Genomic DNA, 22,645 nt, shown 5'->3' with positions numbered 1-22,645 from the left:
TCTCACTCAGAAGATCCTCTCCCTTTTACCGCTGTTTTAACTGGCTGGGTCAACTCTAAACAGTCCCCTATCCATTGCAGAAAGCAGCTTAAAGAGAAGTAGTGAGGACAGAAATAGATTTTGATGCTCTGATGTGAACTTGATATTTAATCACATAACAAAAAAAATTTGAAACAATCATGGAGGAGATAATGTAGAAACTTTTACATTAATTAAAAACGGTTGAGGCCGAGGAGACCTTGCTGAAAAATATTATACAACTGAACTTCATTGCAGCAGAGACAACAGTTATGGGGGATAAATTAATTAATTGGCATGTTGCAACAAGGCTGCAGTTAGTTTGCATTATGCACCCATGCACAATGCAATTTGCTGCCTGCAAATTATTCTGCGGGCTTGTGAATCCGGCATCAGAACAGAACTGTTTATTGACCACACTTCAGAAGCACAGATTGAGTATACTTTATCCATAAATCCATAAACCAAAACACCTGGGTGTCTTTGGGTCGGCATGGACAAGATGGGTCAAATGGACCCCTTCTGTGCTGTATGATTTCTATGGTTCCATGGTTCTACATCCAAAAATCACACTTTTTTTGAACATCGTGAACCTTTTGCACGGGAAGTCTAGTTGTTTTGTCTGCACTGTTTACCTGCGATTTTTGTGGGGAATGTGTCAAAAAGAAGCTTGTCACAGGTGCCCTGTATTTATTATTCAGTAATACGTCTTACTTTTCTAGCCACGTTATTTACTACAGATTATAACCAGTAGACTATTTTCATGTAAATTTATATGCGGCATCCGAAAAGTAAAATCATCTCAAATTCGAAATGCAGTTGGCCCCGAAGGCAAAGGATACTCGACTTGTACTTTGCAGGCTCTAAAGCACTTGAAAGGCCAAATGGCCTACTCCCACTCCTGTGTTCATAAGGGCATGAAAGAAGCCATTTAAATGCATGTTCTTCCTGTAATATACTTCAGGTTGTAAACTAAAGATGAAACAGGAAATGCTGGAAATACTCAGCAGGTCACGGAGCATCCAGGGAATCTCCACAGTGGCTGCCTGACCTGCTGAGCATTCCCACCACTTTCTGTTGATATTTCAGATTTCGAGACGTATTTTGCCCTTGCGCGCAATTTTTCGTATTTTGCCCTTGAACGCAATTTTTCGTACATCTGAAAACAGAAAAGGGGACCGGGCAGTTTGGTTTCATTCAATCCTACCAAGGTGGACCTTGCAAATCGCTGAAAGAGAGAAAGACTTGCATTTAGAGTCAGCCTTTCACAACCTCAGGATGTTCCAAAGCACTTTACAGCAAGTAGAGTGTTTTTGCAGTGTAGTTTTTGTTGTAATGTAGGAAACATGGCACCAATTTGCGCACAGCAAGGCTGCATCAGGGTAAATGCGATAACGGCCAGATTGTTTGCTTCATCTGCCAAATCAGAGATAAATATTGGAGAACTGATCAAAATACGCTGTTCTTCACCAAACAGAGCCTTGGGTTCATTTGCAAGAACATAAGAAATAGGAATGTTAGTAGACTACATGGTTCATCGCACCTGCTCTGCCATTCAATGTGTTCAAAAGGAATCAGCGGTATTGTCACTGGACTAGTAATCCAGAATCCAGCGTTCTTTGGGAATCTGAGTTCAAATCCCACCACGACAGATGGTGAAATTTGAATTCAATAAATAATTTGGAATTAAAAGTCTAATGATGACCATGAAACCACTGTCCATTGTTGTTAAAAACCCATCTGGTTCACTAATGTCTCTTTCGGGAGGGAAATCTGCCATCCTTACCTGGTCTGACCTACATGTGACTCCAGATCCATAGCAATGTGGTTGACTCTTAACTGATCTCAAGCAAGCCAATCAGTTCAAGGGCAATTAGGGATGGGCAACAAGTGCTGGCCCAGCTGGCAATTCGCATATCCCATGAAAGAATAAAAAAGGTCTGGGACTTCAACTCCATTTTCCCGTCCATTCCCCCTATCCTTTAATTCCTTGAGAAACAAAACTCTGTCTGTCCCAGAACATATTCAATGATGGAGCATCCACAACTCTCAGGGCAGAGAATTGTTTTAGATTCCCCAACCAGCAGGAAAAATCTCTCAGCATCCACCTTATCAGATCTCTTCAGAATCGTGTAGGTTTCAATGAGATTGCTTCTTACAAAGAATCTAAAACCAATTTCCTCATGCTCTCATCATAGAGCAACTGCCTCATCCCAGGGACTAATTTGCACCTCCTTAAAAAGTGGACAGGGGTCTCAGATTGGATTTGGATTGGATTTGGGTTTATTGTCACATGTACTCTATAGTTAGAGGTACAGATAGGAGGTTCTGTGGCAACGATAGAGGCTCACGGTTGGTGTGTTGCCTCCCGGGTGCCAAGGTCCGTGACATCTCTGATCGTATTTTCAGGATCCTTAAGTGGGAGGGGGAGCAGCCACAAGTCGTGGTAGACATCGGTACCAATGACATAGGTAGGAAAAGGGACGGGGATGTAAAACAGGAATTCAGGGAGCTAGGGTGGAAGCTGAGAGCCAGGACAGACCGTGTTGTCATCTCTGGTTTGCTGCCAGCGCCATGTGCTAGCGAGGTGAGGAACAGGGAGAGAGTGCAGTTAAACACATGGCTACAGGGATGGTGTAGGAGGGAGGGTTTGAGTTACTTGGATAATTGGAGCACATTCTGGGGAAGGTGGAACCTGTACAAACAGGACAGGTTACACCTGAACCAGAGGGGCACCAATATCCTGGAGGGAAATTCGCTACAGCTCTTCGGGGGGTTAACTAATTTGGCAGGGGGATGGGAAACTGATTTGTAGTCCAGGAGATAGGATTGCTGGAATTCAGGAAGTTGAGGGTAGTGCAGTACTGAGGAAGGTACAAAGATCACAAGAGTGGACCTGCAGGCATGAAGGTGGTTTGAAGTGTGTCTACTTCAATGCGAGGCGCATGAGGAATAAGGTTGGTGAGCTTGAACCATGGATTGGTACCTGGGACTACGATGTTGTGGCCATTACAGAGACGTGGATAGAACAGGGGCAGGAATGGTTGTTGGAGGTTCCCGGGATTTAGATATTTCAGTAAGATTAGGGAAGGTGGTAAAAGAGGTGGAGGAGTAGCATTGTTAATCAAGGATAGTATAATGGCTGCAGAAAGGCAGTTTGAGGAAGATCTGTCTACTGAGGTAGTGTGGGCTGAAGTTAGAAATAGGAAAGGAGTGGTCACTTTATTAGGAGTTTTCTATAGGCCCCCAAACAGTAACAGAGATGTGGAGGAAAAGATTGCAATGCAGATTTTGGATAGGTGCGGTAGTCACAGGGTAGTTGTCATGGGTGACTTAAACTTTCCAAATATTGATTGGAACCACTATAATTCGAATAGTTTGGATGGGGCTGTTTTTATCCAGTGTGAGAGTTTCCTCACACAATATGTGGATTGACCGACAAGAGGCGGGGCCACATTGGATTTGGTACTGGGTAATGAACAGGGCCAAGTGTTATATTTGGTTGTGGGAGAGCTCTTTGGAGATAGTGACCACAATTCGGTGACTTTCACTATAGCAATGGAGAGGGATAGGAACATACGGCAGGGCAAGGTTTATAACTGGGGGAAGGGTAATTCCAATGCGATTAAGCAAGAATTGGGGAGCATAAGATGGAAACAGGAACTATCAGGCATAGGCACAATTGAGATGTGGAGCTTGTTCAAGGAGCAAATACTGCGTGTCCTTGATATGTATGTCCCTATCAGGTAGGGAGGAAATGGTCGAGTGAGGGAACTATGGTTTACAAAAGAGGTTGAATGTCTTGTCAAGAGGAAGAAAGGGGCTTATGTAAGGATGTGAAAACAAGGTTCAGTTAGGGCACTTGAGGGATCAAGGAAAACCCTAGGCTTTTTACACTTATGTGAGGAATAAAAGAATGACCAAGGTGAAGTTAGGGCCGGTCAAGGACAGTAGTGGGAACGTGTGCATGGAGTCTGAAGATGTAGGAGAGGCCCTAAATGAATACTTTTCTTTAGTGTTCACGAAGGAGAGGGGCCGTGTTGTTGAGGAGGGTAGTGCGATACAGGCTGGAGGAGGTAGATATTCGGAAGAAAGATGTGTTAGAAGTTTTGAGAAGCCTGAGGATAGATAAGTCCCCTGGGCCTGATGGGATATATCCTAGTATTCTTTGGGAGGCGAGGGATGAGATTGCAGAGTCTTTGGCTTTGATCTTTATGTCCTCACTGTCTACAGAAATAGTGCCAGAAGACTGGAGAGAGGCGAATATTGTCCCCTTGTTCAAGAAAGGGAATAGGTATAGGCTGGTTAGTCTCACTTCGGTCATAGGTAAAATATTGGAAAGGGTCCTGAGGGATAGGACTTATGATCATTTGGAAAGATACAGCTTAATCCAGGATAGTCAGCACAGATTTGTGAGGGGTAAGTCTTGCCTCACAAGTTTGATTGTATTCTTTGAGGAGGTAACTAAGTACATCGATGAAGGTAGAGCAGTTGATATCGTATACATGGATTTTAGTAAGGCGTTTGATAACGTGCCCCATGGTCAGCTCATGCAGAAAGTAAGGAGGCATGGCATAGAGGGAAATTTGGCTGATTGGATCAGTAACTGGCTGTTACAGAGGGTGGTGGTAGATGGTAAATTTTCATCTTGGAGCCCAGTCACCAGCGGTGTACCACAGGCATCAGTGCTGGGTCTTCTGCTATTTGTGATTTTTATCAATGACTTGGATGATGGAGTTGAAGGTTGGGTTAGTAAATTTGCTGATGACACCAAGATTGGTGGAGTAGTGGATAATGTGGAGGACTGTTGTAGGCTGCAAAGAGACATTGATAGGATGCAGAGCTGGGCTGAAAATGGCAGATGGAGTTTAACCCTGATAAGTGTGAAGTGATTCATTTTGGTAGGACAAATTTGAATGCGGATTACAGGGTTAACAGCAGGGTTCTGAAGAATGTGGAGGAGCAGAGAGATCTCGAAGTTCATGTCCATAGATCTCTGAAAGTTGCCACCCAAGTGGATAGAGCTGTGAAGAAAGCCTATAGTGTGTTAGCATTTATTAACGGGGGGATTGAGTTTAAGAGCCGTGGGGTTATGCTGCAACTGTACAAGACCTTGGTTAGACCACATTTGGAGTATTGTTTGCAGTTCTGGTCACCTCATTATAGGAAGGATGTGGAAGAATTGGAAAGGGTGCAAAGAAGATTTACCAGGATGCTGCCTGGATTGGAGGGTATGGAGGAAAGGTTGAGGGAGCTAGAGCTTTTCTCATTGGAGCGGAGGAGGTTGAGAGGTGACTTAATTGAGGTGTATAAGATGATGAGAGGGATAGAGTGGACATTCAGCGACTTTTTCCTCAGGTGGGTGTAGCTGTTACAAGGGGGCATAACTATAAGGTTCATGGTGGAAGATATAGGAGGGATGTCAGAGGTAGGCTTTTTACTCAGAGAGTGGTTGGGACGTGGAACGCACTCCCAGCTATGATAGTGGAGTCGGACACTTTGAGAACTTTCAAGCGGTTATTGGATAGGCATATGGAGTGCACTAGAATGATTGGGAGAAGGTTGATTTGATCTTAGTTTCAGACTAGTTCGGCACAACATTGTGGGCCAAAAGGCCTGTACTGTGCTGTACAGTTCTATGTTCTATGTACTGAGGTACAGTAAAAAGTATTGTTCTGCGTACAGTCCAGACAGACCTTTCCATACATGAAAAACATAGGATATACAATACATACACCCAGTAAATAAATAGACACAGACATCGGGTGAAGCATGCGGAGTATAGTGGCACTCAGTAGAGAAGATGCTTGGAGAGGTCAGTTCAGTCCATAATAGGGTCATTCAGGAGACTGGTAGCTGTGGGAAGAAGCATTTTTTGAACCTGTTTAGTGTCCGTACTCAGACTTTTGTATCTCCTGCCCGATGGAAGAGGTTGAAAGAGAGAATAATCTGGGTGGAACGGGTCTTTGATTATGCTGCCACTTTCCCAAGACAGCAGGAGGTGTAGACAAAATCAATGGATGGGAAGCGGGTTCGTGTGATGGACTGGGCTGTGTTCATGACTCTCTGTAGTTTCTTGCAGCCTTAGGCCGAGAAGTTGCCATAGTAGATTGTGATGCAACCATATAGGATGCCTTCTATGGTGCATCTGTACAAATTAGTAAGAGTCAATGAGAACATGCCAAATTTTCTTAGTTTCCTGAGGAAGTATAGGCACTGTTGTACTTTCTTTGTGTAGCATTGACGTGGGTGGACCAAGACAGCTTGTTGGTGATGTGCGCACCTAGGAATTTGAAGTTGTCAATCATCTCCACCTCAGCACCATTGATGCAGACAGTGGAGTTCCTGAAGTCAATGACCAGCTCCTTAGTTTTGCTGATGTTGAGGGAGAGATTGTTGTTACACCACACCAGTAGGTTCTCTATCTCCCTCCTGTACTTCGACTCATTGTTGTTTGAGATCCAATCCACTACAGTTGTGTCATCAGCAAACTTGGAGATGGAGTTGGAGCCAAATTTTGCCACATAGTCATGTGTGTATAGGGAGTATAGTAGGAGGCTAAGTATTCAGCCTTGCGGGGCCCCGGTATTGAGGACTTTTGTGGAGGAGATGTTGTTGTTTATCCTTACTGATTGTGGTCTATGGGTCAGCAAGTTTAGGATCCAGTTGCAGAGGGAGGAGCCAAGTCCTAGGTTTTGGAATTTTCATATGAGCTTGGCTGGGGTTATGGTGTTGAAGGTGGAGCTGTAGTCAATGAATAAGAGTCTGACGTAGGAGTCCTTGTTGTCGAGATGTTCCAGGGGTGAGTTTAGGGCCAGAGAGATAGCGTCTGCTGTGGACCATTTGCAGCGGTATGCGAATTGCAGTGGATCAAGGCATTCTGGGAGTATGGAGTTGATGTGTCCCATGACCAACCTCTCGAAGCACTTCATAGATGTCAAGGTCGCTGGATGGTAGTCATTGAGGCACATTGCCTGGTTCTTCTTTGGCACCGTAATGATGGTGGTCTTCTTGAAGCAGGTGGGAACCTTGGAACGGAGTAGGGAGAGGTTGAAGATGTCTGCAAACACTCCCACCGGTTGGTCCACTCAGGATCTGAGTGCACATCCAGATAATCTGTTTGGACCCGTTGCTTTCTGAGGGTTCACTTTCAAGAAGGCTGATCTGACTTTGGAAGCTGTGACAGTAGGTATGGGTGTGTCCGAGGCTACTGGGCAGTTGACAACGGTTTGTTGGTTTCCTGCTTGAAACGAGCATAGAATGCATTGAATTCATCGGGGTGGGGGGGGGGGGGGGGGTGCGCTGTTGCCGGAGATTCTACTTGGCATTGCTTTGTAGCCTGTTATGTTGTTTAAGCCTTGCCACAACCAATGAGAGTCCGTGTTGTTAGTCTGTGACTCTAGCTTAGTCTGGTATTGTCCCTTGGCATCACTGATGGCTTTGCGAAGGTCGTACCTAAATTTCTTGTCAAGGTCACCTGTCTTGAACACCTCAGACTTGACCTTCAGTAGGGAATGAATCTCTCGGTTAAACCATGGTTTCTGGTTGGGGAATGCACATATTATCTTCTTTGGCACGCAATCTTCGACACACTTGCTGATGAAGTCTGTGACGGTGGTGGCATATTCGATTAGGTTGGCCGCTGATTGAAGTTCCAGTTAAAAAATGCCACCTCCAATGGTGCAGCGCTTTCAAAGTACCACACTGCAGTGTCAGCCTGGGGTGAAACTTGGAGACACATGCATGAGACTCCGAGACAAGAGTAACCAACCGAGCCATGGTGGAGTGTTGAACAATTCACCTAGCAGAACACCTCTAGGGAGGTTTACAATTGACAATATAAACAGCGTGTAAAGTGGGCAGAATATTTATTATGCCATTTAATTCCAACATAAAATAAAAATTGTGTTGTGTACACAAAATTGATTTGTACACCTGGGTGCTGGGGGAGCTGCGAGTTTGCAGTTGCTTTCTCCATGGTAACACCTCAGCCAAACAGAGTTGACCTGTCAACCAATCAGCATTATTCTCTCCTGTAGTATAAATGGACTCATTTTGAAATTTGGTATTCTTGAATTTGGCCTGAGGGATGAAAAGCTTCACAAAATGCCCTCTCTTTTCAACAATATACAGTTTGTATCATATGTTTTGCTATAAAATGTTAACGTATTCATTTAGCAATCGATAACACATAGCACAAATATACACCATGAAGAGTGCTAGGGTAACTAATCTGTTGACTCGAGGAATTAGCAAGCAGCAACTAATCATAACACAATGGGATTATGGATCTATTTCAGGTAATCAATGTTATTAAACATGTATAACCTACATAGTAATTTAGTAAAAATAATACCTGTGCGCACTTCCCGTCAACTGGCAGGAGGATGTAATTACAGCATGACAGGTTTACATGGGCAATTTCCATTATAAATGTGGACCTAATGGCAATGTATAATATAGGGAGGAGTGGAATTTTGAAAGTGTGTGCAAAATTGGGGCTATTTGGTCAGCAGCCCGTTTAGACATCTCGATTTTTATTTCCTCTAACTTCAATGGAGTGAGATTAAAGAGGCTGCCAATTCATTAGTGCCCATCTGTCACCTAATGTCAAAATTACCGTCAAGGACTTAAAAAATGGACATTGAATCCCATTTGTACATTGCTGGCCCTGTCACCTGGTCCTCTAACCTTGCCCCACCCGAAGATTCAGGCTCCTCGTGTGCGTAACATCACATCTGATGAACTAGCTTCCCAATATAGTGTAAGGTTAGTACTGTCGTTCTGATTTATTTCTGTTTGGACGCCCCCTGCCACCATTGATTGGCCCTCTCAGAGGTACCACCCCCATCCCTTGCCAGGACCAGTGACAGCTATGAAACTCTTTTTGAGTTGACCCGAACATTTTTCGGTTTTCCCTGGCTGGTCACTGCCAACTCTAGTGCATAGAATAAGTGGAAGTGGTTAACTGTACCATCCCTCATCCCCGCCACCACACACACACCCTCCTCAGTACCGACTAATAAATTACTGCCCTGTTATTCCCTTCTAACATGAGATGTGCGTGTCAGTTGCAAACTTCATAGTTGAACTTCAATCTATTTCGGAGAACTACATGGTTTAGTTATGAGAGTTTTGTCCTAACTTTTTACTCTTATGGGGGGGGGGGGGGGGGGGTTAAAAAGCAAGATGCAATGGTAACTTTTTAAGTAGGTTTATGTCACTAAACTTGCACTGCAAAAAATAATTTTCCCATTCTTGCAATAACACGGATGCAACATTTCGGATTGGGGGTGGTTCGCGTGTTCTGCCTGTATTGCTGGCGTTGGGCTCTGCTCACGTCCTCAGCTTGGCTCTCTCTCTCTCTCGTAATCTCGCGTTAGTGGCTCCCTGTCTGCCCTCCCTACAATTGACAGGCGAGTGTTTGCAAACCAATTCCAGGATTTTCATTTCAACATGGCCACTACCGCAACGTGTACCAGGTTTAGCGACGAGTACCAGCTGTACGAAGAGCTAGGAAAGTATGCTATCTTCCCGTTTGCCCCTATCTCTCCCCCGCCTTCCCTTTCAGCGACTGTCCCAGTCCAGCTGCTGTCTGCCTCCCACCCCTTGTTTGTAACCCCCCCCCCCTTCCTCCTGGTGTATTTCTGGACTAAAATCCCTGTTTGCCTTTTCTCTCTCTCCCCCTTTTCCTCAGGGGTGCCTTCTCCGTCGTTCGCAGATGCGTCAAATTATCCACGGGGCAGGAATACGCTGCAAAGATTATTAACACCAAGAAACTGTCTGCCAGAGGTGAGTGAGTGACTGGACAGGTTGTGTGGGGGGGGGGGGGGGGGGAGAAAAGAGTGTGGTGGGGGGGGGGGGGGGGGGAAAAGAGTGTGGTGGGGGGGGGGGGGGGGGGGGGGGGAGAGAGAGTGTGGTGGGGGGGGGGGGGGGGGGGAGAGAGTGTGGTGGGGGGGGGGGGGGGAGAGAGTGTGGTGGGGGGGGGGGGGGGGGGGAGAGAGAGAGTGTGGTGGGGGGGGGGGGGGGGAGGAGGAGAGTGTGGTGGGGGGGGGGGGGGGAGAGAGAGTGTGGTGGGGGGGGGGGGGGGAGAGAGAGTGTGGTGGGGGGGGGGGGGAGAGAGAGTGTGGTGGGGGGGGGGGGAGAGAGAGTGTGGTGGGGGGGGGGGGGGGGAGAGAGAGTGTGGTGGGGGGGGGGGAGAGAGTGTGGTGGGGGGGGGGGAGAGAGTGTGGTGGGGGGTGGGGGGGAGAGAGTGTGGTGGGTGGTGGGGGGGAGAGAGTGTGGTGGGTGGTGGGGGGGGAGAGAGTGTGGTGGGTGGTGGGGGGGAGAGAGTGTGGTGGGTGGTGGGGGGGAGAGAGTGTGGTGGGTGGTGGGGGGGAGAGAGTGTGGTGGGGGGGGAGGAGAGAGTGTGGTGGGGGGGGGAGGAGAGAGTGTGGTGGGGGGGAGAGAGTGTGGTGGGGTGGGGGGGGGGGGGGGAGAGAGTGTGGTGGGGGGGGGGGAGAGAGTGTGGTGGGGGGGGGGGGGGAGAGAGTGTGGTGGGGGGGGGGAGAGAGTGTGGTGGGGGGGGGGGAGAGAGTGTGGTGGGGGGGGAAAGAGAGTGTGGTGGGGGGGGGGGAAGAGAGTGTGGTGGGGGGGGGGGAAGAGAGTGTGGTGGGGGGGGAAGAGAGTGTGGTGGGGGGGGGGGAAGAGAGTGTGGTGGGGGGGGGGAAGAGAGTGTGGTGGGGGGGGGGAAGAGAGTGTGGTGGGGGGGGGAAGAGAGTGTGGTGGGTGGGTGGGGGGGGGAAGAGTGTGTGGTGGGTGGGTGGGGGGGGGAAGAGAGTGGGGTGGGTGGGTGGGGGGGGGGAAGAGAGAGAGGGTGGGTGGGGGGGAAGAGAGGGTGGGTGGGGGGGGAGAGAGAGTGGGTGGGGGGGGAAGAGTGGGTGGGGGGGGAAGAGAGGGTGGGTGGGGGGGAAGAGAGGGTGGGTGGTGGGGGGAAGAGAGGGTGGGTGGGGTGGAGAAAGAGGGTGGGTGGGGTGGAGAAAGAGTGTGGGTGGGGGGGGGGAAGAGAGTGTGGGTGGGGGGGGAAGAGAGTGTGGGTGGGGGGGAGAAAGAGTGGGTGGGGGGGAAGAGAGGGTGGGTGGGGGGGGAGAAAGAGGGTGGGTGGGGGGGAGAAGAGAGGGTGGGTGGGGGGAGAAGAGAGGGTGGGTGGGGGGGGGAAAGAGAGGGTGGGTGGGGGGGAGAAGAGAGAGGGTGGGTGGGGGGAGAAAGAGAGGGTGGGTGGGGGGAGAAAGAGAGGGTGGGTGGGGGGGAGAAGAGGGTGGGTGGGGGGGAGGAAGGAGGGTGGGGGGGAAGAGAGGGTGGGTGGAAGAGAGGGTGGGTGGGTGGGGGGGGAAGAGAGGGTGGGGGGGGAAGTGAGGGTGGGGGGGAAGAGAGGGTGGGTGGGTGGGTGGGGGGGGAAGAGGGGTGGGTGGGGGGGGTAAGAGAGTGTTGGGGGTGGGGGGGAAGGAGTGTTGGTGGGGGGGTGGGGGGGGAAGAGAGTGTTGGAGGGGGGGTGGGGGGGGATGAGAGTGTTGGGGGGGTGGGGGGGGAGGAGTGTTGGGGGGGGGGGTGGGGGGGGGGGGGTGTTGGTGGGGGGTGGGGGGGGGGAGGAGGTGTTGGGGGGGTGGGGGGGGAGGGAGGGGGGTGTGGGGGGGAGTGGGGGTGGGGGGGGGTGGGTGTGGGGGGGGGGGGGGAGGGGGGGTGGGGGGGGGGGGGTGGGGGGAGGGGGGGTGGGGGGGGGGGGGTTGTGGGGGGGGGGGGTTGGGGGGGGGGGGATGTGGGGGGGGGGGGGTTGTGGGGGGGGGGGGAAGGTGGGGGGGAAGGGGGGCAAGAGAGTGTGGGGGGGCAGTGAGTGTGGGGGGGGGAAGAGTGTGGGGGGGGAAGAGCGTGGGGGGGGGGAAGAGCGTGGGGGGGAAGTGCGTGGGGGGGGGGAAGAGCGTGGGGGGGGGGAAGAGCGTGGGGGGGGGGAAGAGCGTGGGGGGGGGGGGAAGAGCGTGGGGGGGGGGAAGAGCGTGGGGGGGGGGAAGAGCGTGGGGGGGGGGGGGAGGTGGGGGGGGGGAGAGGGGGTGGAGGGGGGGGGGTGGAGGGGGAAGGGGTGGGGGGGGAGGAGGTGGGGGGGGGAAGAGGGTGGGGGGGGGAAGAGGGTGGGGGGTAGAGAGTGTGGGGGGGGTGGGGAGCAAGGAGTGTGGGGGGGGTGGGGAGCAGAGAGTGTGGGGGGGTGGGGAGCAAGGACAGTGTGGGGGGGGGTGGGGGAGCAAGAGAGTGCGGGGGGTGGGTGGCAAGAGTGTGGGGGGTGGGTGGGAAGAGAGTGTGGGGGTGGAAGAGTGGGCGAGGGGGGTGGGAGAGCAGGCGAGGGGGGGTGGGGGAGAGCGGGCGAGGGGGGGGGGGGGGGCGAGGGGGGGGGGGGAGGGGGGGGGGGGGGGGGGAGAGGGGCGAGGGGGGTGGGGGAGAGCGGGCGAGGGGGGTGGGGAGGAGAGCGGGCGAGGGGGGTGGGGAGGAGAGCGGGCGAGGGGGGTGGGGAGGAGAGCGGGGCGAGGGGGGTGGGGAGGAGAGCGGGCGAGGGGGGTGGGAGGAGAGCGGGCGAGGGGGGGTGGGGAGGAGAGCGGGCGAGGGGGGTGGGGAGGAGAGCGGGCGAGGGGGGTGGGGAGGAGAGCGGGCGAGGGGGGTGGGGAGGAGAGCGGGCGAGGGGGGTGGGGAGGAGAGCGGGCGAGGGGGGTGGGGAGGAAGAGCGGGCGAGGGGGGTGGGGAGGAGAGCGGGCGAGGGGGGTGGGGGAGGAGAGCGGGCGAGGGGGGTGGGGGAGGAGAGCGCGGGGGGGGAGAGAGCGAGGGGGTGGGGAGGAGAGCGGGCGAGGGGGGTGGGGAGGAGAGCGGGCGAGGGGGGTGGGGGAGGAGAGCGGGCGAGGGGGTGGGGAGGAGAGCGGGCGAGGGGGGTGGGAGGAGAGCGGGCGAGGGGGGTGGGGAGGAGAGCGGGCGAGGGGGGTGGGGAGGAGAGCGGGCGAGGGGGGTGGGGAGGAGAGCGGGCGAGGGGGGTGGGGAGGAGAGCGGGCGAGGGGGGTGGGAGGAGAGCGGGCGAGGGGGGTGGGGAGGAGAGCGGGCGAGGGGGGTGGGGAGGAGAGCGGGCGAGGGGGGTGGGGAGGAGAGCGGGGCGAGGGGGGTGGGGAGGAGAGCGGGCGAGGGGGGTGGGGAGGAGAGCGGGCGAGGGGGGTGGGGAGGAGAGCGGGGCGAGGGGGGTGGGGAGGAGAGCGGGCGAGGGGGGTGGGGAGGAGAGCGGGCGAGGGGGGTGGGGAGGAGAGCGGGCGAGGGGGGTGGGGAGGAGAGCGGGCGAGGGGGGTGGGAGGAGAGCGGGCGAGGGGGGTGGGAGGAGAGCGGGCGAGGGGGGTGGGGAGGAGAGCGGGCGAGGGGGGTGGGGAGGAGAGCGGGCGAGGGGGGTGGGGAGGAGAGCGGGCGAGGGGGGTGGGGAGGAGAGCGGGCGAGGGGGGTGGGAGGAGAGCGGGCGAGGGGGGTGGGGAGGAGAGCGGGCGAGGGGGGTGGGGAGGAGAGCGGGCGAGGGGGGTGGGGAGGAGAGCGGGCGAGGGGGGGTGGGGAGGAGAGCGGGGCGAGGGGGGTGGGGAGGAGAGCGGGCGAGGGGGGTGGGGAGGAGAGCGGGCGAGGGGGGTGGGGAGGAGAGCGGGCGAGGGGGGTGGGGAGGAGAGCGGGCGAGGGGGGTGGGGAGGAGAGCGGGCGAGGGGGGTGGGGAGGGAGAGCGGGCGAGGGGGGTGGGGAGGAGAGCGGGCGAGGGGGGTGGGGAGGAGAGCGGGCGAGGGGGTGGGGAGGAGAGCGGGCGAGGGGGGTGGGGAGGAGAGCGGGCGAGGGGGGTGGGGAGGAGAGCGGGCGAGGGGGTGGGGAGGAGAGCGGGCGAGGGGGGGTGGGGAGGAGAGCGGGCGAGGGGGTGGGGAGGAGAGCGGGCGAGGGGGGGTGGGGAGGAGAGCGGGCGGAGGGGGGTGGGGAGGAGAGCGGGCGAGGGGGGTGGGGAGGAGAGCGGGCGAGGGGGGTGGGGAGGAGAGCGGGCGAGGGGGGTGGGGAGGAGAGCGGGCGAGGGGGGTGGGAGGAGAGCGGGCGAGGGGGGTGGGGAGGAGAGCGGGCGAGGGGGTGGGGAGGAGAGCGGGCGAGGGGGGTGGGGAGGAGAGCGGGCGAGGGGGGGTGGGGAGGAGAGCGGGCGAGGGGGGTGGGGAGGAGAGCGGGCGAGGGGGGTGGGGAGGAGAGCGGGCGAGGGGGGTGGGGGAGGAGAGCGGGCGAGGGGGGTGGGGAGGAGAGCGGGCGAGGGGGGTGGGGAGGAGAGCGGGCGAGGGGGGTGGGGAGGAGAGCGGGCGAGGGGGGTGGGGAGGAGAGCGGCGCGAGGGGGGGTGGGGAGGAGAGCGGGCGAGGGGGGTGGGGAGGAGAGCGGGCGAGGGGGGTGGGGAGGAGAGCGGGCGAGGGGGTGGGGAGGAGAGCGGGCGAGGGGGGTGGGGAGGAGAGCGGGCGAGGGGGGTGGGGAGGAGAGCGGGCGAGGGGGGTGGGGAGGAGAGCGGGGCGAGGGGGGGTGGGGAGGAGAGCGGGCGAGGGGGGTGGGGAGGAGAGCGGGCGAGGGGGGTGGGGAGGAGAGCGGGCGAGGGGGGTGGGGAGGAGAGCGGGCGAGGGGGGTGGGGAGGAGAGCGGGCGAGGGGGGTGGGGAGGAGAGCGGCGAGGGGGGGTGGGGAGGAGAGCGGGCGAGGGGGGTGGGGAGGAGTGCGGGCGAGGGGGTAGAGTGCTGGGGCGAGGGGGGTAGAGTGCGGGGGCGAGGGGTGTAAGTGTGGGAAGGGAGTGGGCGAGGGGGGGAAGAGAGTGGGCGACGGGGGGTGGGGGCGGAAGAGAGTGGGCGAGGGGGAAAAGGGTTGGGTGGGAGGGGCGGGTGGGAGGGGGCTTTGTCTGCCCTTCAGCACAGCCTGCCCGGCTGCAAAGGGAAGACATTGATGTCAGACATCAACAAGGTGGCAGCGTCTGGATAATATGCAGCCCTCTCCACCTAGTGCAGCCCCCTTGGTCGATTCACTGGGATCTTAACAGTGTGATGGCAGAAGGGCAGCATGTAGATGAGAGCACAAACGCGCACACATGTCCAGCATTTCTAATATTTTACTAATGTATTGGTTTGAAGATGAATATCGTGCGCATTTGTGCGGTTGCCTTTTCGAAATGCGAGTCAACGGCATCAATTAAACACAATGTGATCGGTCCACGGTTTGCTTGGGATGCATGTCCTTACTTGTCCAACATCTTGGCAGGCCTTTGTAAAACTTCATACAGCAAAGAGCCCTCTTTACGTGAAAGCTGCTGCTCGGTGTGTTTTGCCTTGATCTCCTCTCCACCTCTCTCTCCTAAATTGATGGTGTATATAATAGAATTCGCATAGGTACAAGATTCTGTGCACCAGCCTTCCTACTGTGTGTGTGTGTGTACTGAGAGTCTGGGGGAGGATGTTGGCTCTCTCCAGCAATGTAGACCTGGGAGGAGGGGGGTGAGCTTGCTCCTGCCCCCTTAAGTGGTCCCTTTTGATTTTATTTGTATGCACCGCGGTGCTCGGAGCAAACCGAACGGTGTATATGCCCCAGTCCAATGTGAAGCACAGGCTCTAACCCCCCCGCCCCCAAATCTTTAAATACTTCACGCAGTGAATTGATGGTGACCGGAACTAGTACATAATTACTACCAGAAGGATCAATTACCAGACACACGAGTCCCACCAAGTTCAAATTCACACCCACGGTTTATAGCCGAGAGAGAAGGGTTTGGTTAACATGTTTACAGCTCGTATCGTCCTCACCCAGTCTGAGCACTATGTCTCGGAGGTGGACTGGGGAAACTGCGGCCACACTTCCAATTGATCAAGGCACCGGGGAAATACACGGATGTTTTTGGTTGTTAAGAACCCCCGACAATGGAAGTTCAACTCCTTTCACAGCCCACATGTTTTGTTTCGGCGGGGGGCGGGTGTGGACAGACTTGCCTTCATTTTGAAAAGAAAAAGGCGAAGCAGCATTTTCCTAGATTGTAACATTCTGAACTCGGGTCAGTTCCACCCTTTCGGTAGGGTGGGTTAACCACAACAGTGCTGAAACGGAACTGTGTGGCCGGAGAAGCTGATCTGGCCGGAGATTGAGAGGAGATTCTGAGAAAACGATTATTTGGTGAGAGGGGAGGCGGAAAATTGTAGTTTAGATGCAAGGAAGCTCGTCTGCTTTGAATAGGTCTAGGCTTCGCCTGTGTTTTGCCCTCTGTCCTCCTCCCCTCCCCCCCCCCCCCCCCTTTTTGCTGGGCAGACAGTCACAAGGCAAGAGTGTTAAGGGGGGGGGGGGGGGGAGAGAGGTCAGTAGTCCTGTTTGGGGGTCACTCCAGCCGCAATGCAGGTGTGAGAGTCGCTCGGGGAAAGGAGAGAGCGGGGAGGTGTGATCGGGTCCTGTATCCCTGTACCTGCAGACTAAAGAGAGAGAGAAAGTACTGTTTACAAAAACAAAGCCCCTTCATGTTTCAGTGGCCTGGCGCAAAGCGCTAGATGGAAGGCTCTCTATTGGCCTGCCCTCTCCCTCTCTCTCCCAGGAGGTGAATCCAATGTCCATGTCTGAACCACGCACCCGCTGCGACACCAGCGGTTATTTTTAGCCGTTCTTCCTATCCAGTTTGTTCAGCACTGTCATTGGCTGCAAATGTCACAAATGTCTATTGGGGCGCCACGTTTACAGTTTGCTGGTTACTTACTGTCCCATCTTCGGCTTCAAGAGAGAGGGGGGGCGGGGGAAGAGAGAGAATGGAATAGGACATACGCCTCCAAAAATTGCATGGATTTAAATTTTGTACCTGAAGCCCCCTTTGTAACAAAGCGGGATTCCTGTCCACTTTTTCCCGCCTGTAAAATGTTATGTTAATGTCACATCTACAGTGCAGACAACAATTGAAATACTGCAGGCACTGTGTGGGGGACGCTGCTGCTGGCTGACTTCCTGACATCTCTAGTTTTGCAAAGTGTCTTTTCAGAGGGTAATTTTGGAAGGCGACAGCAGGGGACGCTCCGATAACTCCCCTCGCTTTAACCACTGGAGCTTTTTTCACGGGGCAGTGCTTGTTGGCAGATGCTCACAGCATGACTGTGTTAAAACGATCCACCCCTCTTTTGTCCTCCTAGGGTTTCTTGAAATATTTTATTTAAAAAAAAACACGATAAAGGCAGTGTTACAGCATCTGGAATGAATCTCCACGTTTTCAAACGGGTGGGAGATCAGGGCAGGGTGGGAATCTGCATTCCAAACGTGGCAGGTCCAATGCCAATGTTGATCTTTAAAATTCCCCACATTGTCCAAATTACTTGGTTTTTTTGTTGTCCCCCCCCCCCCCCCCCTTTTCTCGTCCCTTTCGCTCCTGCTCATCGCGTCCCCTGTTCTGTAACAGATGACCAGGATATTGGGTGCGACTGGGATGCCAGTTCTCTGCAATTGAGGCAGTTTGGCTTGAGATTGGCAGCCCGGTGTTTGGGGACATGCGTCTCTTTGCTCTGTGCTGCAGTGCATCAGTGCCCGAGTCTGCAGTGTGCCACCAGCCTGTCGTACTGCTGCAGGGTCATATTCATTCTCTGCCTCTATACCTAATCAGTGGGATTGGTTGGGCTGCAGTCTTTGCCATGACACCTTTCTGCTTTATTCTGTTAATTAGATAACCGAAGACATGATTTGCATGAAGCAAATTTGGTCTATGCCTGTATTCCCCCCCCTCCCCCTCCCCCATCTCTACTGCTTCTGACTTCCTGATTAGAGAATGAAGCCACACTAATTTTTAAGTGGTACCTTTTGGGACTTGAATCTGTAGCATTCTATATGGGAATCAATTTGAGATGCTCAGCTGACTGTCTCCCTTTCCCACCTTTTCATCATTGGAAAAGTGGAGTTTTGTGAGGATATGGTTACATAGGTATCAGAGTCTCCCCAGGTGATCATTTGTATGAGCGTGCACAATTAGCATTGGGGTGGGGGGGTAATTGACTGAGGAGGCATGTGCCAAGCAGAGTAAACTTGCAAAACCGCTTTCTCCAATATTAAAAAGCAATCCTGAGCAGGAACTCTGGCCTATTATTCTCTCTATCTATCTGCCTGGAGCTGCCCCTACCAGGAGCTCTGCTGTGGAGGGTATGTCACCCTCGCTTGTCTTGCTCCATCCTCACACATCCACTGTAGCTGCTCTGCAACCGGGCTGTGACGTCCATCATCCAATCATGCCTAGATCAACCCCTCTTTCTGCTGCCTCTACTTTTCCCTCTAGGAATGACCTCCGTAGCTTTTCAAGCTCTGATCAAATGATCAAAATCCAGACGGTTCCTTTTCTGGATGTCACCTTTTTCTTTAAGAGTTTTGTTCTTGCTATTCCAAGCACCTCTTCATTTGTCTTGTGGTCTGTAGATGAATTTTTTAGCACACATCTCCGCACCCACATTTCAAAGGCCTCTATTTTCTTCCACAGATCTTTATTTACTGTCCAGGCTTCTGAAGCAAACAAGAAAGTGGATAGAATGTAGAATTTTGAGTTTTGTTCCCTTGTTTGAGGCTCGAATTTTCTTGTTGTTAACATCCTGCATCTTAACAAAATTGCTTCTGGCTGTCTCTGTCCTTCTTCTTACTTCAGCATCATAACTACCATTTCTGATATAATTTGTCCTGATCAGACCAATTACATCTACTAGCTCCAGTGTGACACCATCCTCTTTAATATTCACTGTCAAAGGGCAGCACGGTGGCGCAGTGGGTTAGCCCTGCTGCCTCACGGCGCCGAGGTTCCAGGTTCGATCCCGGCCCCGGGTCACTGTCCGTGTGGAGTTTGCACATTCTCCCCGTGTTTGCGTGGGTTTCACCCCCACAACCCAAAGATGTGCAGGGTAGGTGGATTGGCCGTGCTAAATTGCCCCTTAATTGGAAAAAATTAATTGCGTTCTCTAAATTTATATTTAAAAAAATATTCACTTGTCAAGTTTCTTCTAACTATTATTTTCACCCCTGGCTAATCCAAAGGTCATTTTTCAAAATTAATTTACGGGATGTGGGCGTCGCTGGTTAGGCCAGCATTTATTGCCCATCTTTAGTTGCCTTGCCCTTAAGGTGGTGGTGAGCTGCTCTTGAACCGCTGCCATCCTTCAGGTGTAGGTACACCCACTGTGCTGTTGGGGAGGGAGTTCTAGGAATTTGTCCCAGCGACAGTGAGGGAACAGCAATATATTTGCAAGTCAGGGTGGTGAGTGGTGCGGTTTCCAGGTATCTGCTGCTCTCGTCCTTCTGGATATTAGTGGTCGTGGGTTTGGAAGGTGGTGTCTAAGGAACCTTGGTGAGTTAGTGCAGTGCATCTTGTAGATGGTACACTTGGCTGCCACTATTTGTCAGTCATGGAGGGTTTGAATGTGGAAGGGGGAGCAATCTGGCGGTCTGCTTTGTCCTGGATGGTGTCGAGTTTGAGTGTTGTTGGAGCTGCACTCATCCAAGCAAGTGGAGAGTATTCTATCACACTCTTGACTTGTGCCTTGTAGATGGTGGGCAGGCTTTGGGGAGTCAGGAGGTGAATTTCATGCCTTAGGATTCCTAGCCTTTGACCTGCTCTAGTAGCCACAGTATTAATATGGCTATTCCAGTTCAGTTACTGATCAATGGTAACCCCCAGGATGTCCGGGGTGGGGGAGGGAGAGTCCAGAAAGAGGGAGTATGACTTTTAAAATTAGAGCTAGGCTGCTGTTACCTCTGTTTTAACTGAAAACCATAAAATATTCAATTTGCAAATCCTCCAATATTGAAGCAATTTGTGCCCACATTCAGCAAGACCTGGGCAGCATTCGGCATGGGCTAAGTGGCAAGGAACATTCATGCAAGTGCCAGGCAGTAACCATGTCCAACAAGAGAGCTTAACCACACCTCCCTTTGATATTCAGCAACATAACAATCTATCAAATTCCCCATCATAAACATCCGGAGGGTTATCATAGAATCATAGAATGTACCTCGAATCTGCACCGGCTCTTGGAAAGAGCACCCAACCTAAGCCCACACCTCCACCCTATCCACATGACCCAGTAACCCCACCCAACACTACGGGCAATTTTGGACACTTAAGGGCAATTTAGCATGGCCAATCCACCTAACCTGCACATCTTTGGACTGGGGAGGAAACCGGAGCACCCGGAGGAAACCCACGCACACATGGGGAGAACGTGCAGTCTCCGCACAGACAGTGACCCAAGCCGGGAATCAAACCTGGAACACTGAAGCTGTGAAACAATTGTGCTAACCACTATGTACCGTGCTGCCCGGTATCATTGGTTTATCATTGACCATAAACCAACTGTGTAAAGACTGGTTACAAGATCAAGTTGGGGATTGGGAATTCTGCAGTGAGTGGACTCACCTCCTGACTCCTTAAAAGCTATCCACAATCTACAAGGCAAAAGTTAGGAGTGCGATGGAATACTTTCTTCATGCCTGGTTGAATGCAGCTCCAACAATATACAATGCACAACTCCATCCAGGACAAATGACCTTACTTGCCAGGCATCCTATCTATTCCTGTAAACGTTCACTCCTACCACCATCAATGCATGTGGCAGCAATGTGTACCATTTACAAAATGCACTGCAGCCATTCACCAAGCCATCTTCAATAGCATCTTCCACCTAGAAGGACAAGGACAGCAGAATCAAGGGGCCACCACCACCTTCAACTCTCAAATCACCCTGACTTGACAATGTTTGCTGATCCTTTATTGTCGCTGGGGTTAAGTTCCAACAACTCCACCCCTAACATCACTGTGGGGTACCTATAGCACCTGGCTCACCACCACCTTCTCTAGGGTCATTAATGATGGGCAATAAATGCTGGCCCAGCCAGTGATGCCTGCCATCCATGAAAGAATAAAACAAATTCTTGTGGTCAAACTGCTTTTTCTTTAAAACTTCAATGTTTTATTAGTGCTCAAAACAGAAATATGTTGCCAAAGCTTTTTGATTTGGACCCATTAAGACAAGCACAAGAGTACCAAATTTCAAATGATCACAATTTCTACTGCAGGAAAATAGGGTGCTGATTGGTTGGCACGTTGACTCTGATTGGCTGAGGAGTTGCCATAGAGAAAGCAACTGGGAACTATAGGCTCCCCAAGCACCCGTTAATAGCATCCTGTAGTTCCCCATTGGTTACGATGTTGCCATGTTTTCTCCTCCCCGTTAATAGCATCCTGTAGTTCCCCATTGGTTAAGATATTGCCATGGAGAAAGCATAGAACATAGAACAGTACAGCACAGAACAGGCCCTTCGGAAAGCAATCATTCAACTTCCAACCAGTCAAGGTCCTTTCCTCCTGTAATATAAATTGTTGTGCTTGTTTGAAATTTGGCTTTCTTGTGTTTGTCCTGTGTGCAAGATGAAAAGCTTCAGCAACAGCTCTGTGTACTATAAAGTGATTGATGTTTTACCAGTTAAGTTGAGTTTTGAATCCTAAGAGGGGCAACTTCAAAGGTATCAAAAGACCTGTCTCTGCTCGCTACAAAGGAGTCAGCTAAAAGGTTGAAACTTTATTGCTGTGTTCTTTGTCTCAATGCAGATACACATGTTTCAGTGGGGTAAGTCACAGCTTGAAGCATCGTTTGACAAGCACATTGTGTAAGCAAGGTCAAACGCACAAATATAAAAGTAAAATACAGCTGACGTTGGAAATTGGGAATGAAAACAGAACGTGCTGGGAACATTCAGCAGGTCTGGCAGCATCTGGGTAGAGAAACAAAATTAACATTTCAGGTCAAGTTATGAAAGTTCAGTGACCTGAAACATTAACTCTGTTTTGTCTCTCCTCATGTGCTGCCGGACTTGCTGAGTATTCCCAGCACTGTGAATTTATAAAAATGCTCATAAGGTGGATGTGCTAGGTTTAGCTCAACCGTCCGAAAAAAAGTCTTCCATGTCCATTAACCCCTAGGCAATGTTACAGAGTGTCCAAATTGTAATACAAGGTGGTGTGCTTTGGGGCCTTTTTGAATACTCGTATTGCACCAACCAAAAGCAATTTACTCTGCCCCATCCTTATTCAAGGTTGAATTGAGAACATTAAATAAAAAAGGGTTTGTGTTCATCAGTCTAGTAGCGCAAGTGCTGGCCTGGCCATGTAAATATGGCTGCTTTAAGGTGTGGTGTTGCTGGTCAGTTTTAATGTGTCCCAGGTGAGAGTGAAATTTGGCAACTTATTGGTGGATGGAACACTGTGCTTCTTGAGCGGTGGCAGGGGACTCAGCCATCAACCTGGAGAGGTCCAGGATGTAGATATAACACAGAAGGAACAAAATGAATCCACCTGCCTTCATTTTGTTTACAAGTATTCAGATCGCTTATCTCCAAGTCTGACTGCAAATGTTAATCTGTGATTTTGTTTCTTAGTTAAGTAAAATGGTTTTACAAAGCATTGCACCTGATCAAGCTCCACGCTTCAATTTAAGCAGTGCATTCGTATAAATCAAGTTGATTTAATAGCAGTTTTCCTGTTCCTCTGTTTCAGCTATGCACATTTCTGTGTTTGGTTCTGACGGGCTGTTTCCTGTCTTTTGCCA

General features: G+C 52.5%; 1 protein-coding gene across 8 annotated transcripts in view; it reads left to right on the top strand.

Moving 5' to 3' along the window:
- Nucleotides 1-9,343: 9,343 nt before the first annotated feature.
- Nucleotides 9,344-22,645, top strand: part of camk2g2 (calcium/calmodulin-dependent protein kinase (CaM kinase) II gamma 2) — a 480,776-nt gene continuing 467,474 nt past the window's right edge. The window contains exons 1-2 of one of the 8 annotated variants that reach the window (XM_072491514.1): nt 9,344-9,539; nt 9,716-9,810. In XM_072491514.1, the coding sequence (XP_072347615.1) occupies nt 9,475-9,539; nt 9,716-9,810 (160 nt within the window). In that variant the 5' untranslated portion in view covers nt 9,344-9,474. The remainder of the gene's footprint in view (nt 9,540-9,715; nt 9,811-22,645) is intronic. The other 7 variants (XM_072491515.1, XM_072491516.1, XM_072491517.1 and 4 more) reach the window with 7 other exon arrangements.

The sequence above is a fragment of the Scyliorhinus torazame genome, chromosome 28 (genome assembly GCF_047496885.1).
Source record: "Scyliorhinus torazame isolate Kashiwa2021f chromosome 28, sScyTor2.1, whole genome shotgun sequence".
NCBI lineage: Eukaryota > Metazoa > Chordata > Chondrichthyes > Carcharhiniformes > Scyliorhinidae > Scyliorhinus > Scyliorhinus torazame.
The sequence above is the reverse complement of the archived record's forward strand: the minus strand, read 5'-3'. Positions and strand labels throughout refer to the sequence as shown.